Source organism: Cyphellophora europaea, assembly GCF_000365145.1.
Source record: "Cyphellophora europaea CBS 101466 unplaced genomic scaffold supercont1.2, whole genome shotgun sequence".
Taxonomy (NCBI): Eukaryota; Fungi; Ascomycota; class Eurotiomycetes; order Chaetothyriales; family Cyphellophoraceae; genus Cyphellophora; species Cyphellophora europaea.
The window spans coordinates 875876-891633 of NW_008481808.1; the positions used below are offsets into that span (position 1 = coordinate 875876).

Genomic DNA, 15758 nt, shown 5'->3' on the forward strand with positions numbered 1-15758 from the left:
GGCGGCCGGACTGGGATGCCGCAGCTTCACAGGAGCGGTGTTGAGATACCTTACTCTGAGCGGTCCGAATCGGCAAATCCCGCTAGAGCGAGCGTATTGCGCCTAACCAAAGCCAGCGCTGAACTCAGTTATTCAGGAACTTTTTGCAACCAAGCGCACTATCCGAGTACGTCACAGCTGATAGCCTTTGGGCAGAATATTGCGACACCGCGCCGGTATCCGGGCCTTAATCGTTCAGCCTTGGGGGAGTCACTGGCCAGCGGAGCCAAAATTAGGCCCCCCTTGCAGCCCTTGCAAACCTGGCAGGCTAAGGGGCGGCAGCTAGCCACTATGGGTAGTCATGATTACCTACGCCCAACTCGTGGCAGTCTCCACGCGACGATGAGGGATCTTGCAGAAATTCGACAAGCACTGCCCCTTCAGCATGCTACCCAGCTCAATTGGTTTGATTCTGCAGGACCGCAATCATTTGTTGCTGCCAATTTGTCTCCGAGCCTTGTGCCTAGCTGAATAATTTGCAAACTTGGGTTCGCTACCGTGACAAATCGTGGCCGCTGCCTCCTTTACGATGAGACCGTGACTCCGCTGAAAGTCGGCCTCGAAAGGTGGGTCATTGGTATGGTCGAGGACGGGCTGACATAAAATGGGTGCTTTCCCTCTACACGTGGTGACTCGTTGGGTAGGCAAGTCTATTAATCTACCATTACTACTAGGTTCAGGAGCTCCGGCAATATGACTACGTCGATGATATCTTCCACTATGGCCGACGAGGAGAAGCTCTACAAACCACGCAAATCTCACAAGAAGTCTCGCAATGGCTGCAAGAACTGTCGGCGACGTAAGATCAAGGTAAATCACGCTTCAGGGTCATCGTTGTCGCCAAGCTGACATTGACGCTGACAGTGTGACGAAACCAAGCCAGAGTGCCGGACTTGCGTGATACGCGAAGAGCAGTGCGAGTATTTCCCGCACACAATCCGGCAGGAGTCTCAATTCCAAAACCTCACCATCACTTCGGTCCACGACGGCCGGCGCATGCAAAGCATTCTGACAACTAATTCGCCATCTCTACACGGCCAGCCCACTTGGACGTCAGTTTCACCAGAGGCCGATGAGACACTGTACGATGCCTCCGAGGCTCTCAACCCGTATAGTCCTTCTGATGTCAATGAAGAAGATATGTACCTCTTCACCCACTACATCCGTCACACCGTCCACGCCCCAGGCCTGACCAACAGCTTCCGCTATGCGAGAAAGGTAGCAATGCCCAGAATGGCTGCGCGAAGCCAGGGCCTGCTCTGCTCCATACTTGCCTTCGGCGCCGCATGCATATGTGTAGACATCTTGACGGGTTACGAACCACTTTCGCACATGGACCGGATTGACGTGCTCCTCTCCCGGGGCGACTACTACCATGGCAAAGCTCTCGCCCACATGAGGGCCCAATTGAACACAGATTCTGCTCAGGAGCTAGAAATTGCACACGCCCACTCGGCCATGATGCTTGGGTACCCGCCCGCTCGAAGGCGAATCTTCCGCCTGCTTCACCGCCAACAGGAGAAGCTGGGGTTCGTGCTCCACGACCCAATGGCTGACTCACCAACCAACCTCGAATGGCTGCATCTTCTTCGAGGCGTCAGAAGTATCGGCACCATCCGTAACAGCAGATCACCCGCGATGGACACGGCCTCGCCCCATCCGGAAAGAGGTGCGCCTTCGCCATACATTTCGGCCTACATCCTGAACGCCGTCGAATCCCAAGGTGACAAACTCACCATGGACGCCTCCGCACTCGACTCGCCCGCCGGGCCCCGACATGTAATGTACCCGACGATCGCCGCCACGGCAGACCCCGCCTTCCAAGCCCTCCACCAGCGCCTCAACGCACTCCAAGACAAGCTCCGCCATCAAGACCGCGCCGACCCGCTCTTCACCTTCGAGCAAGCCGAGAGCCAGTTCTCCGACGTCCAAGCCCTGGGCGCCTGCTACTCGGCCCTCACCATGCTCGAAGCCCTCAGCCACTCCATCTTCCACACCGACAACAGCACCTCTTCCTCCCCGTTCCCTTCAAGGGACGACGCCTCGCCCTCACAGGCCACCACAAAACCCACCTTCTCCTCCTGGCTCAAACAGTACTGCGACTCCCCACCCACCTTCGAATCCTCCCGCCCCCTCACGCACGCCGTGTTGACGTGGCCGAACCGCGTTCCCGCTCCGTACATCTCGCTGCTCAGCAAGCCATTCCCGGCGGCGGGCTTCCCGCCCCACGGTCCTCCAGACGGGGGCATAGTGGCCAACGAGGAGGAGGAGCAGCCGCCGTTGCTGGAGCACGCGATCCAATACCTGGCGTGGGAGGTGTATGCGCACTGGCTGGTCTTCACCATCTTGATCGAGCACGAGGCCTGGTGGCTGGCCGACCTGGGCAGCTCGGATATCGGGAAGCTGCAGGTCATGTTGCCGTGGACTGGGGCTCGGGGGGAGGTGGATGGCACTGGGAATGAGGAGGAGGAAAAGGCGTGTTGGTGGCCGGCGCGGATGAAGGCGTTGGCGGAGGGGATGGCTAGGAAGGGGATCTAGGGGCATTCGGGAATTCGAGGAGTACGGGGCCGTTGTGAGTACGAGTGCATTTGTGAATTTCAAGGAGCTACGCGGATCCACCCACCCTCCGCCTTTGTGCGCGGCTGGTAAGACACCTTCTAGAGCTGGATCGTGTCACCGGGCCGTGAGAGAGAGAGAGAGAGAGAGAGAGAGAGAGAGAGAGAGACTCCACATGAGTACGCGTCTGAGCGCCCTGGGAGAAAACGCCGACGTTGAAGTGGAACACCAATCGCGTTCAGAAGTATAGTCTGGGGCCCCATGCGGCACGTGTCAAGCTCACACAGAAGACTTACTCTTAGTAATGGCCACTATAGACAAAGGCAATGCAGATCGAGGAGAGGCCTGTGGTCCAATACTACAGCGAGCCAGAATATTTGGTATCTACACAGTATTTTTTCCTTTCTTGGCAATCGTAGTCTGAGTCTGCATATTTATATTGGGCTCTCCACGGACAGAGCTCAGTAGTCGCGGATAGTAAAGTCAAAGCGAGAGACCTCCTATACGTACTATTCTCTGATGCTTAAAAGTTAAGAATCCGTTGGAACGTGCATATGCAGTAAGTAATATAGCGATAGTAACATCTTGTGGTATATAGTCACATCATTTCACACCTGCCTCTGTTAACAGCACAAACACTTTTATGGTATCATTTCCCGCTCCATCATCATCATCATCATCCCCCCAACCGATAAAAACCGCTACAAAACATTCAAAGTCTTTCAGTGTGCTACGTCACATGTGTGAGTGTTTCCCCATTATTCACTCATGGGCTGACCTCCTTGGCCTGGCCGCCGGGCCCATGTCCATTGATCTTATCCACCGAGTCAGCGTCACTTGCGCGGCTGCTCTCGATGCCCTTGTTGGGAGCGGAAGGCCCTGGCATGGCGGCGTTGTCGCTCTGTTCCTTGCCCACGACGTCGATGACCTCGTCCTCGATCTCCTCGGGGAGGAAGAGGTTGAGGAACAAGGCCAAAAAGGCGGTGATGGCGAAGCCGGTCTCCATGACGAGGCTGATGGCGTTCATGAAGCCGATGAGGGCGCGGTTGGGGCCGTCGTAGGTGAAGACGTAGTCGAACTGCGAGTGACATTAGATAGCTGTGCGAGTAGAGGAAAAGGAAGGCTTGGATCTTACCCAGCTGGGGACGAGGGTGGCGCCGTAGCCCACGGCCAGAGACGCGGTGAGGATGAAGCGGTTGCGGCGGGTGAAGGGGATCGTAGAGATGATGCGGATACCGGAGACGGCGACGGCGGCGAAGAGGAATGTGGTCATGCCGCCGAGGACCGATGATGGGATGGCTACGATCGCAGCGGCGAATTTGGCGAAGACGCCCATCACGATCAGGAAGAAGCAGCAGCAGTATCCGGCCTTCCTGTTAGCGCATCGTGTCAAGTTGATGACGCCGTTGTTTTGAGCAAACGTGGAAACCGGGGTGATTGTTGCCAGACAGGCCAGCATGCCATTGAGACCGTCGGCGAGAACGCCACCTTGGATGCGGGAGTTGAACGTCTTGCCCTCGACTTCGAGGCGAGAGACATCACAAGTGGCAGTAATGTCGCCGATCGCTTCCATCATCAACACAAGGAAGACGGCGAGGAACGGGAGAATCATTGGCCCATAAACGGACAGGGGAAACGTCTCAACCCAGAGAAAGTTGGCCACAGGGGCGGCGGTGATTCCTGAGTCCGAGAAGTAGCCGGTGGCAGCAGCCACGATGCAGCCGACCAGGAGACCCAAAACGACGGCGCAGGACTTCATGATCGGCGCGCCCCAGCGCTCGACTATAATAATGGACACGAACACGGTGAATCCGAGGCCAATGAACTGCGCACTGCCCCAGGGAGCCGCATTCGGCGCAGTGTTGGAGGGGCAGAGTTGGAAAGGACCCGTCTCAGGCCGACTGGCACACGTGCCGCTTCCACCAGCCCAGTTCTGGAAGCCAGAAGCTATCAGCTTGATACCGATAAGCATGACAGTAGGGCCAGTGACCAGAGGAGGGAAGATGCGCTGCAAGATCTTGGCTGGCATGAACGACAGGCCGATTTCGAGGAGAGCACAGACGCAGGCCGTTCCCAGGATGGCGCCGTACCCTCTTGGGCAGGGGAGACGGTTGCCGTCAGCATCTGTCGGGCAGTAGCCAGACTCGTACATCTGTGCCAAACCGCCAGTGGCAACGGGGATGGTGGCGAAGGAGGTTCCCACGACGCTGATGAGGCCTGTTCCAATGTAGTAAGGGGTCTTGTAGATGTGGAATCTGGTGATCTGGACGGCGCTTCCAATGCCGCAAAAGATGAGGGACGCGGAGACCAGATATCGAGATTGGTCAGGAGTCAGGTTGGCACCGCCAGACCCGGAGAGGATGATAGGTGGGGTTATCAGACCTGCAAGCATAGCCAGAGCATGCTGGAATCCAAGTAGCATTGCCAGGAGAATGGGCATTCTGTCGTTGAGGCCGAAAAAGGGTGCAGCCCGTTTGGCCTTCTTCATGAACGGCAGGCGAGGCTTGAAGAGAAAGGCATAGTCATAGTCGCCAATCAGGCCATCTCTGGTCGTGCACCCTCGGACGATTCTCTGTCCACGGTGCTTCAAGCGGTCCGTGAAGGGGACCTTGGGCGTTGTGTCCGGCCCAATGCGATCTGGTTCCATTGCTGCAGATTGCGAGTGTCAACAGTATTCAGAGTTCGGTCAGGGTCGCGTGACGATTGGTGAGGAGATGGGGCGAGTTCGTCAGAAGGACTGCGCTGTATATATAGGAAAGCGATCAACCAGACCTGATAGCAGCAGGGTGAGTTCTGCTCTTATCGGAGGAACTGTACAGAGTCGGAGCTGGGCAGACACGTTAGCACCAGGATCTCGAGCTCTCTTTATGAATCGTGAAGTTCACAGATCCCCGTGAGTACCAAAATTCCGGCGAACGCCTATGAGCGTGCGCTACGGCTCTCGCCAGCAGGGATGATAAGGCTGGCAGGGATCCGCTAGGGTCTAGATGATATCAACGTGCTTCACGAACGCCAAATAAAAACTGGTCACCGCGGAAAGATTTGGTGCAGCAGATGGTGGCATCGGTGCCCCGCGCCTCAGGCTAAGGGGATGGGCATTGGGCCGTAGGCTAGATCTTGAGTAAGCGATTTTGGTCAGGGCCAAGCTTTTGCATAGATATCTCAAGCGAATTGGACGGGGGCGAGATAGAGAATGAGTGATGCACGCCAATGCCGGACAGAGATAAGGGGAGTAGGTGGACTACCGTGGAATTCTTACCCGAGGAGCTGTGGGCAGAATCTTCCGCCAAGGGCTGGCCAGCATACGCGAGTCTTGACATCGGCCCCTCCCGATAGCCAGTTCATACCACGCTGAAGGCCGTTGCCGATGAAAATGTTCCCAGCGAGCGGGATGTATACGTCTCTCGGATCTTGTCTTGAACAACGGGAGGAGTTTGCGGGCCTAGTCGAGGACAAAAGACCGCAATCAAAAGTTGAAGCTCAGGCTGTCTGCAGCAAGACAAATTACCATATTCGATGATCTCCTCTCATCCAAGCCGCAACTGTTTATCCTAGCCTGCGAAATGGTGTTGGCCTCGTTCGACGATCTCAATCGGGTCGCCGACCTTGATCTCGATAGTCTCTTGAGTTGCTGGTACCATCTGCATTCCCAGGCAGCCGCTGTGCCTAGCTCCTGCATCGATATTGCGATTCTTCCTGAGATACTGCGATAAGTTAGTACCTGGCACCCCTTTGAGACTAGTCTTGTGTGTCACTCGCCTCTTCTGGCTGTCTGGGGTGTCGCTTAGCCGTATCAGGATCGACGCAGGGCAGCTTGCACCGAGTGGTCCTGCATGGAGTATAGATATCGTGTTTGCCGATCTTGATACATTTCCAGTCGTCCTCATCGAAGGCTGGACCACCGCTGACGACGAAGTTTGGCCTCAAGCGCCGAATGGTGAAATGTGGGATCTCGTCACTGATCTTGGCAGCAAGGTCCCGCACAGATGCTAGGTTCTGAATACTGAGGGGATAAGAGTCGCTCGCGCCTGTCATAGGCTGATAACCGATATCTGCCTTCTTTGGTGCGTTTCCATGTACTTCTCGGTATGAAGCCGGGTCGACTCTGAACAATGTGACTGGGCCCTTCGCCTGCACAAGCGTCTGCAGGCTTCTCGGAACATGTCTTTGGTAGTTGAGCCAGATTGGCGAGTCTTTCCATAGATCGAGCTCCTCCTTCGGGTAATTATGCTTCGCTGGTGGCTCAAGTGGAACCTCAAACGAAACCTCCTTTGACATCAGACCGAGCGTCATCAGCAGACGATGCAGTGACGCCAGCGGTCCCGAAGGGACGTAAGGATACCGAACAATGAGAAGTCCGTCAGTGTCAGAGCCCTTGCGCAGCCAGATCTCGGGCTTCACGAGGGCAAGCCTCTCATATCCGGGGGCGCGCATGGTCCGAAAGAGCCACTTCGTCTTTCTTTCCTGCCCCTGCTTTGGCGGCGCCTCGGCCCATTCAGCTATGACAAACTTGCGATCCCAGAGGATGCCGCTACCACTGATTTTAGCAGTGGCAAGCTCGAACCCACCGCAAGACTTGATTGGGTGACACAGGATCGCCTTCAACTTCCAGTCGATAGAACCCGACTTTGATGTCGCCTCCGAGATCGCGTACTTGGGGTCTTCCTCATCACGGAGGTTCGATTCGCCTTTCAGACCAAGCTTCTCATAGATGTACGGGTTTGGCTCACTTCGTGACCTGCGCACCAAGAAGAAGAAAGCTGGAATGAGCAGAGAGGGCACAAGCAGGATGAAGAGCTCTTGTACTGAGGTTGACGGTGGGGTTCCAGTAAACTCCGACATGACAATCCAATCGTCAACCAGTTGTCGAGGGAAACGACAACGTGCGAGTAGTAACTATCTCAGACGCTCATCGACATTTGGCCAAAGGCGTCGGTGCTCGGGATGCTGCTAAGCAACGTATTCGGGGATCGCTGTTGCTTGGGTGCCGTGGAGGCAGATGACGCACTGTGAGCGCGGATCCTACTTGGGGTCACAAGAGTGCGCTGGTAAGCAGTGATGGCTCTTCGGTGGTCTTTGCGTAGGTTAGACAGACTTGATTATCGTATTCAAGGCACTTGGGCTCTGGTAGGGGAGAGCAGTCATGCAATCCCGGCGACCTGGAAGCCTGTGCGCTGACGGCGCCTTCCCGTTCACCGTACAACAAGTGGAGCCATTCTCGCCGTTGCCTTGCGTAGTATTCACCAGTTCATCACTAGACCATTGACATCCCTCCACGCGTCCAAGTTGGGTGAAAGCGACGTCTTAGATCCAAAACATGCAAACGACTTGACATCGTCTAGCTATGCCAACATTCTTACTGATGCTTGAGGAGGTGACTCTTGCCTTAGGCATGTTTCAACAATGATGCCAGCCACAGCGCGTCAAGATCGTTGCACCGAATGCCGCAATCTGACACCCCAAGATGCCACAGGACGAACCCGATATCCACAACTTTTCAACGTCGTCAGAACATAGGCTACCAGCAATATCTGGCGCGCAAGCACTCCAGGATGAACTGCAGAGAGCCAGAGGCGTGCCCACCAGCCTGCCCAGCCTCGATCGACGCCTCAACCAACGTAATTCGGCCATACCCTGTGATGGCATCCGATGTGGACATGTCACAGAGGTATATGGACCACCAGGGTCAGGCAAGACGACCTTTGGCGCCCAAGTATCAGTCAATGCACTACACGCTATGGAACCAGACGCGAAGGCCGTCTGGATTGCTGCTGGATCTCCTCTGATGCAGACTCGCTTCGACGATCTTACTGCAGCGTACATCCATCGAGGTGGCCAAGAACTTCCTTCTTCGCCGCCACAGCCACCTAACCAGGAAGGAAAGCGTGTGGACAACTTCAGCTACAAAGAAGTGCGCTCGTTGCCCCATCTGCTGGCCATGTTGATGCACCCAACTACCCTCTTTCCCCCGCCACACACAAAAATTCTCGTCATTGACGGTCTGCCAAATATTCTGCAGAGCGCATTTCCGCGGCGACTTCGACAGGAGAACGGCACAAACACGATTCTGCAGGAAAACGCCGCAAAGAAGGCCGCCGGCAGGCGCTTTCAACTGATTGAGAACCTGGCATCCGCTCTATCGCGACTGGCAGCCGCTCGACACATCGCAATCGTGATTCTCACCAATACCATCACAAGCGTAAAGGGTGGTCAACGCGCAATCCTAAAGCCGGCATTGTCTGGACACGCTTGGGATGCCGCAATCCACACCAGGATTCTCCTCTACCGGGACCTCTACCCCCAAGAGCACAAAGCGAAGCTTAATCTCCAGGAAAAAAGAAGTTACCGCATAGCTGAGGTTGTTCGATTGGGCGCTAAGGACATCCTGTCTGACCCTGTTCCTTTCGTGATCGAGACTGGCGGGCTGCGAGAACTTGACATCTACACTCAACTCCCTGAGGCTGCTGCTCCTCCCGTGCCGAGGGAGGCCGAAGAAGATATGCTGCTGCAGATCCGTACGAGTCAGCCCGATCGGCTCCCAGCACCTCCGATTGACCCAGAAGCCATACTTCCAACAGCGTCTCAACTACTCAGAGATGCAACCACCACCGCTGGAGCAAGCCCACTACCGGTACCACTCCCTGCAAATATAGTAGATCCGGTGCTCGACGACTCTTCCAGCTCCCAAACGGGTCCCAAAAAGCGCAAAGCCGTCGAGATAGCGGATAGTGAGGATGAGGACGAGGATGAGACAGCACCGTCCGCCGGCACTGTTCCCCAGGAGCAGAATGCAGCGGCGGAAAATGACACAACCGAAGAGATGCTCTTTGACGAACACGGACGACATAACAGGACGACTTGACATTAGCACCAAGCAAGCATATCTTGAGCGCACCTAGAAGAGTAGATGATGACGATTATGATCATACACATTCGGTTTATCTTGCTCTACTGTACACACACACCAAAACCACTCCACCTTCAGATCGCGAGTGGAGAGTATATCTATTCGATGCAGGCTGCTATCCTCCTTTTCGAGAACTTTTCCCAGGGACAGTGGAAAACCCAAACCATGCACGGGGTTGCGCACAGCAGACTCAATCAAATCCACGTATGTACCCCTCTGTATGGCGATCACAGACCCATGCATGCCATATGTTACCTTCTTCTGTGCCGTCGGGCGCCACCAATGCAAGAAGCGATGCGTATCCGGATGTACCTCCGAGCTCGCTGTATATCACATAGCCACAGCGAGCCTTCCTCGAAAGCAACCAATCACTTCTCCTTTCAGTCCACATCCTCATCCGCATCCGCATCCTTCTCCTTCTGCTGCTGCTTCTTCTTCCCGGGCTCCTTCAACTGCTCCTTCCACAAGCCATTCACCTTCTCAGCATCCACGTCGGGAAAGACAAGGTCGAAGACCTCATGGTACCAATCGACCGCATGGCCCTCCAAGCCATGCTTAATGTTCTGCAAAAAAGGTTGCTGTCAGCGCACACGGCTCTTGAGACCGACCAAAAAAAAATTCACGACAGAGGGTGCTTGGAATAAGACAAAAAACTCACCTCCGGCAACTCCTCCCAATCTCCCCAATTCTCCCGCGGGAACACGACCTTCTCACAGCCCGCCCTCCTCGCCGCGACACACTTTTCTCTCAAGCCACCGATCCTCAGCACCTTGCCCGTAACCGTAAGCTCGCCCGTCATGCTCAGCTTCGGATCGACCTCGCGTCCCATGGCCAAGCTCAGGAAGCTCGTCGCCATAGTGATGCCGGCGGACGGGCCGTCCTTCTGCACCGCGCCCTCGGGACAATGCAGGTGGATCTTGGCATGGTCGAAGAAGCGATTATCCGGGAAGCTCTTGGCCAGCACGCTCTTGGCGAAGCTGTATGCGATCTGCGCGGATTCCTTCATCACGGGCTTCAGGTTGCCTGTGCGCTCCAGCGAGGGTCGCGACGACTGAGAAAGCGCCGACTCCAGGATCGACTCGACGTATAGCGCCGCGCCGCCCATGGACGTCCACGCGAGGCCCATAGCTACACCAGGCGGCGTAGTCTCGTAAAGGCGGTCGGACTTGAATACTGGGGGTCCGACATAGTCGGGGAGGTTGTCCTTGGTGATCTCCACATGCACAGATTCCGGGACCTGCAGCTGCAGCGGCTTGCGTGGCTTTTCGGTCGTCTCTTGCTCGATATTCTCTGGGGTGTCCTTGACGTCGGTGGTCTCGGAAGCGTTTTGCTCCGAGGCCTCCATAGCGGCCTTGCCTTCATCAGTAAGGGCTTCGGATTCGGCAAGAACGTCCTCGCCGAGGTCTTGCACGATCTTGAGCGCGGACTTGCGGTAGACCTTTTCGATCTGTTTCTTGAGATTGCGCACGCCAGATTCGCGGCAGTATTTGTTGATGAGCTCCTCGATGGCGGAGTCGGTAAGCGAGACGTCAACCGACTTGAGGCCTGATAATTCTTTGGCTTGCGGCGCCAGATACCGGTTGGCAATGGCCTTCTTTTCGTCCGAAACGTAACCTGAGAGCTCGATGACTTCCATGCGGTCAAGGAGGGGCCTGGGAATGGTGTCGGTCATATTGGCAGTGCAGACGAAGAGGACTTTAGAAAGATCAACGGGAACATCCATGTAATGATCGAGGAACGAAGAGTTTTGTTCGGGGTCGAGAAGTTCGAGCAGGGCAGACGAGGGATCGCCCTGGTGGCCGCGACCGATTTTGTCAACTTCGTCAATGAGTATAAGAGGATTTTCCGTCTGGCATTTCTTCAAGGCCTGGATGACGCGGCCAGGTAAAGCACCCACATAGGTGCGACGATGACCTTTGATTTCGGCGACGTCAGTGAGACCGCCTACACTAAAGCGGTAGTATTGCCTGTTGAGAGCTCGTGCAATGGACTTGCCGATCGAGGTCTTGCCAACACCAGGAGGACCAACAAAGCACAGAATCTTGCCTTCAACGGTACCTCGAAGCTTTCCGACTGCGATGAATTCCAAGATGCGATCTTTGACGTCCTTCAAGCCGTAGTGGTCCTCGTCGAGCACGGTCATGGCATTCTTAATACCAAAATTTTCGGCACTCCGTTGGCCCCAAGGTATCTGAGTGATCCAGTCAAGATAGTTGCGAGTAACATTGAACTCGGAAGCTGCTGGCTCGAGGTGCTGAAGTTTGTTGAGCTCTTCCTCGAAGACTTTATTGACTGCTTCAGGCATAGCAAGCTTGGAGGCCTTCTCCTTGAACTTCTCAACAAGCTTATCCTTGCCGTCAGATTCTAGGCCGAGCTCTCGCTTGATGCCCTTCATTTGTTCCATCAACCAGTATTCACGCTGGCGTTTCTGAATCTTATTCTCAACGTCCTTGGTGATTTTCGTCTGGAGCTTAGCATTCATGAGTTCATTTTTCAAGACCGTGAAAGCCTTATGCAGCCTTTGCTCGACATCCATGGTTTGCAAGATATCTTGAAGCTCCTCGATGTCGCCGGCTGAGACCGCCGCTGCAAAGTCAGCGAGCTTGGTTGGCTCATCCGTCACGTTACCCGGATAAGACATGCTGAAATCTGCTATCTGATCCTTGAACATGGGGTTGATGGAGGCGATCTCGCGGAAGACGTTGACGATCTCGGAAGCAAGGGCTTTGATGTTCGGACTCTTCTTGTCATGTGCAATCTCTGTAAGGTTCTTGACATTGACGAGTGACACGGGAAATTTGCGAAGAAAGGCTGTTGGCTCATAGACTGTTACGTCACTCTGCTCTTGCTTGTTGGGCTCTTCGAAGCTGGCGACCACATCACCTTTGTTTTCGGTGGTACCATCAGGCTGCGGTTTCTCCTCCGTTGCCGGCTGTACCTCGACAGTCGTCTTGCCGGGCTCCGCGGCATTGGGTGGCAAAAGTGTGGTCATCTTGATTCGGCGGTGAGGATAGAGGACAGCGGTCACACTATCAGCATCGCCTGGCGCAGGGATGACGCTCGTAATCTGAGCAAAGACACCAACGTCGTAGACATCGTCCGGCTTCTCGATGATGTCCTTGTCCATAGACTCGTCCTTGAAAAGAAACGCGCCGACATATGGCTGTCCTCTGCGGATCATTTCATGAATGGCGGCAACGACATTTGGATCTTTGATGGTGACAGCTTTATAAAAGCCGGGAAACAATGGCCTCTTCGCGATCGGGATGGCCATGACCTGAGGGTATGTCTCCGGCACCGTGGGCTTGGATATTTGCGTTGCCTTGCGGCCACGTTTGCTACCCTGATCACCGCCACTTCCAGAGCCCGAGGCGCCATCTCCTCCACTGCCACCATCTACGGCGGCCTTGCCATCTGGCTGTGGTATCGGGTCTGGTCCTGATGGTGTCTTCTTTGCCTCTGCATTGTCCTTGCCTCGAGAAGACTCCGTCAGCTCTCTCTCAGACTTCTTCGTCTTGTCGTCGACTTCTTCTGATGGCGCTGGGGTGGGATCATCGTCCGATGGTTTGTCTTTCCGTCTGGCGGGATGCGACGAGAAGTGGCGTATTTGTAATCGCTGGACTGTATTGATGGAGGAAGACGAGGACGCAGCGCTCGAGCGCTGTGAAGCGGCGAGACCTCTCTGTCGGGAAACTTGCTGCTGGCAGTCTCTACACAGCATCCGCGACTGATACTGGCTTGCTATTCGCCATGATAGGCGTTGTCCGCGAAGCATGTCGGAGCCCGGTGTCGTTTGCTTGGTAATGGACGGGCTTGTAGCACCAGTGGTGACAGCTCGCCCAGGACTGATAGGAGTGTGTTCTCAGGGCTAGCAGCAGAGTTGCAGAGCTGCAGAAGGAGAGAAATTGAGAGGGGCGACAGCAAAACAGCAGGTAGCCGTGGGCTTGCGTCAAATGTACTGATCTCATACGCAGACCTTCTTCCGCCGACTCGCCGCAACCTGCACCCTCTGACTCTATGGGACGCCGTTTGCTCCACTCGGAACAAAATGCTCTCGAAACTTCTCTACCCCAGACTCTGCTTCTCGGTAGAACTTCTATATGAGTTTCCTCTTCTCTCGGATTGACACTGCATGAAGCACAAATGAGACCTCCAACAATACCAAAGATTAAAGAGCAATAAAATACGATGAGCGTTGCGGCGCCGGGCCCTGCAGGTGCTATCGCCCTCCCGCTCCGATTAATTCGTCCCATATCTCAATGTCCGAGGCATTACGATCGATATCAGCATTCCCAGTCTCGACATGTATCAAGTTCAGCACGCTCGCGCCCAAGCACGAGGAGGCGTTTGAGCGCACAGCCATGCATTATTCAATCCCGTCACTTTTCGGCAACTAGCTCCGCTCAGGCGACGAAAGATCCTTACAAGACCTTGGGAGTCAACGCTGGTGCGTCAGCATCCGAGATCAAGAAGGCATACTACGCGCTGGCCAAAAAGTACCACCCAGATACAAACAAAGATGCAGGCGCCAAGGAGAAGTTCACCGACGCGCAGTCGGCCTACGAGCTTCTGAACGACCCGCAGAAGAAGGCCGCATGGGACAATTACGGAGCAGCGGCTTTTGACCAAGGGGGAGGATTTGATCCCCGAGCGGGCGCTTCGGGAGGTAACCCATTCGCGGGCGCCGGCGGTTTCGGTGGTGGAGGTGGAAATCCATTCAGCGGTTTTGGCGGAGGCTTTGGCGCAGAAATCAACTTTGAAGACCTTTTCGGCGCATTCACGGGACAAAGAGGAGGACGGCGCGGGCAAGCTGCTCAAGAGATCCTGGTGGGCGAGAACATCGAGGTCCAAACCAACATTTCGTTCATGGATGCGGCCAAGGGCGTTACGAGGAACATTACCATCACTCCACTCGTACAGTGCGGCACTTGCGCAGGAGACGGGTTGAAGAAGGGCACGACTAGGTCGACATGCAAACGCTGTGGAGGTACGGGAACGCGCGTCCATGTCATGCAACAGGGCTTCCACATGTCCAGCACCTGTGAAGCCTGCAGTGGCTCAGGTGTCAGCATCCCACGGGGCTCGGAATGTGGCAACTGTTCCGGCAACGGCGTCGTACGGCAGCGGAAAACTGTCGAAGTCGACATTCCAGGCGGAGTCGACGATGGCATGCGCCTACGGGTATCTGGTGAAGGCGATGCACCACCCACAGGACTTTCGCCAAATCCGAAGGTTCGATCGCAGCGTGGCGACCTTTACGTTCACATCCGCGTTGCTCCTGACTCTCGATTCAACCGCAGCGGCGCCGATATTCTCTATACCGCATCGATACCACTGCCGACCGCACTGCTGGGAGGAGAAGTGCGGGTGCCTACCCTAGATGGCGAGGTCAAGGTAAAGGTGGCAACAGGTACAGGCACTGGTGACAAGATCACTCTTGGAGGCAAGGGCATGAGAAGGTTAGGCGGTGGCCGGGATAGCGGTTCGGGAGACTTGCGGGTGGAGTTCAAAGTACAAATGCCCAAGTACCTCAGCGCCAACCAGCGCGTAATATTGGAAATGCTGGCCGACGAGATGGGCGACAAGACGGCGAAGCGGATAATGGGTGTGGACCAATGGAAGCAGTACGTCTCAAGATCACAAGATGTTGACGTCGACATTCGCTAACTCTATCTGTAGAGACTCGCAGCCAAAAGCCGGAGAATCTTCGAAGACGGCCTCAGACCACAAGAACGAAGGCTTCCTCAAATCGGCCTGGCACAGGTTGACCCATCAACACGACAATTTGGAACCCGACGAGCCCAAGACCAAGGAAAAGGAGCCGAAGGACGAGGCCAAGGACAACAGCAAGGATGACGAGGAGCCAAAGAAGGCGTCAGGTTCTGGATGAACCAATTCAGATGTACAACAATACCCCCCGCTTCACAGTGTGTCTATCCTACAAGAGCCGACTCCGGATGACAGCAACCCGAAGAGTGTCATAAATAGCTGAATTTAGCGCCACCGATGTATTAGCTACAATATAGAGGAATGAATATCAACTCATCAGACAAAATAATATCTATCAGGCAGTGAAAGTTGTAGCCTTATGGTGTAGCCTCGGGGGCGGAGCTTCGTTTGGCTGCTGGCTGCCTTGCTGCATCTCGACTCACCTTGTCACATCCATATCCGCCGCCCGCCAATTCCAGCGCGGCTAATTGACTCTCGCGCGCCCTACACCTGTCAGTCTTGCATCTGTAGCTGCAGTCCGCCTCCA

General features: G+C 55.2%; 6 protein-coding genes across 6 annotated transcripts; 3 read left to right on the forward strand and 3 right to left on the reverse strand.

The window, feature by feature from the left end:
* Positions 1–759: 759 nt before the first annotated feature.
* On the forward strand, positions 760–2577 carry HMPREF1541_01825 (uncharacterized protein; the record flags this gene model as incomplete). The annotated part of the gene is made up of 2 exons (XM_008716182.1): positions 760–849; positions 904–2577. The coding sequence occupies 2 exons, from the start codon at positions 760–762 to the stop codon at positions 2575–2577; spliced, it is 1764 nt and encodes a 587-aa protein (XP_008714404.1).
* A 784-nt stretch (positions 2578–3361) lies between these two features.
* HMPREF1541_01826 (uncharacterized protein) lies at positions 3362–5242 on the reverse strand (the record flags this gene model as incomplete). Its single annotated transcript, XM_008716183.1, has 2 exons — positions 3362–3673; positions 3731–5242. The coding sequence occupies 2 exons, from the start codon at positions 5240–5242 to the stop codon at positions 3362–3364; spliced, it is 1824 nt and encodes a 607-aa protein (XP_008714405.1).
* Positions 5243–6333: 1091 nt separating this feature from the next.
* HMPREF1541_01827 (uncharacterized protein) lies at positions 6334–7437 on the reverse strand (the record flags this gene model as incomplete). The annotated part of the gene is made up of 1 exon (XM_008716184.1): positions 6334–7437. One exon carries the CDS (start codon positions 7435–7437, stop codon positions 6334–6336), a length of 1104 nt encoding a protein of 367 aa, XP_008714406.1.
* Positions 7438–8059: 622 nt separating this feature from the next.
* HMPREF1541_01828 (uncharacterized protein) lies at positions 8060–9457 on the forward strand (the record flags this gene model as incomplete). Its single annotated transcript, XM_008716185.1, has 1 exon — positions 8060–9457. One exon carries the CDS (start codon positions 8060–8062, stop codon positions 9455–9457), a length of 1398 nt encoding a protein of 465 aa, XP_008714407.1.
* Positions 9458–9882: 425 nt separating this feature from the next.
* HMPREF1541_01829 (ATP-dependent protease La) lies at positions 9883–13277 on the reverse strand (the record flags this gene model as incomplete). The annotated part of the gene is made up of 2 exons (XM_008716186.1): positions 9883–10065; positions 10161–13277. The coding sequence occupies 2 exons, from the start codon at positions 13275–13277 to the stop codon at positions 9883–9885; spliced, it is 3300 nt and encodes a 1099-aa protein (XP_008714408.1).
* Positions 13278–13690: 413 nt separating this feature from the next.
* Positions 13691–15392, forward strand: HMPREF1541_01830 (chaperone DnaJ; the record flags this gene model as incomplete). The annotated part of the gene is made up of 2 exons (XM_008716187.1): positions 13691–15126; positions 15182–15392. The coding sequence occupies 2 exons, from the start codon at positions 13691–13693 to the stop codon at positions 15390–15392; spliced, it is 1647 nt and encodes a 548-aa protein (XP_008714409.1).
* Positions 15393–15758: the final 366 nt, after the last annotated feature.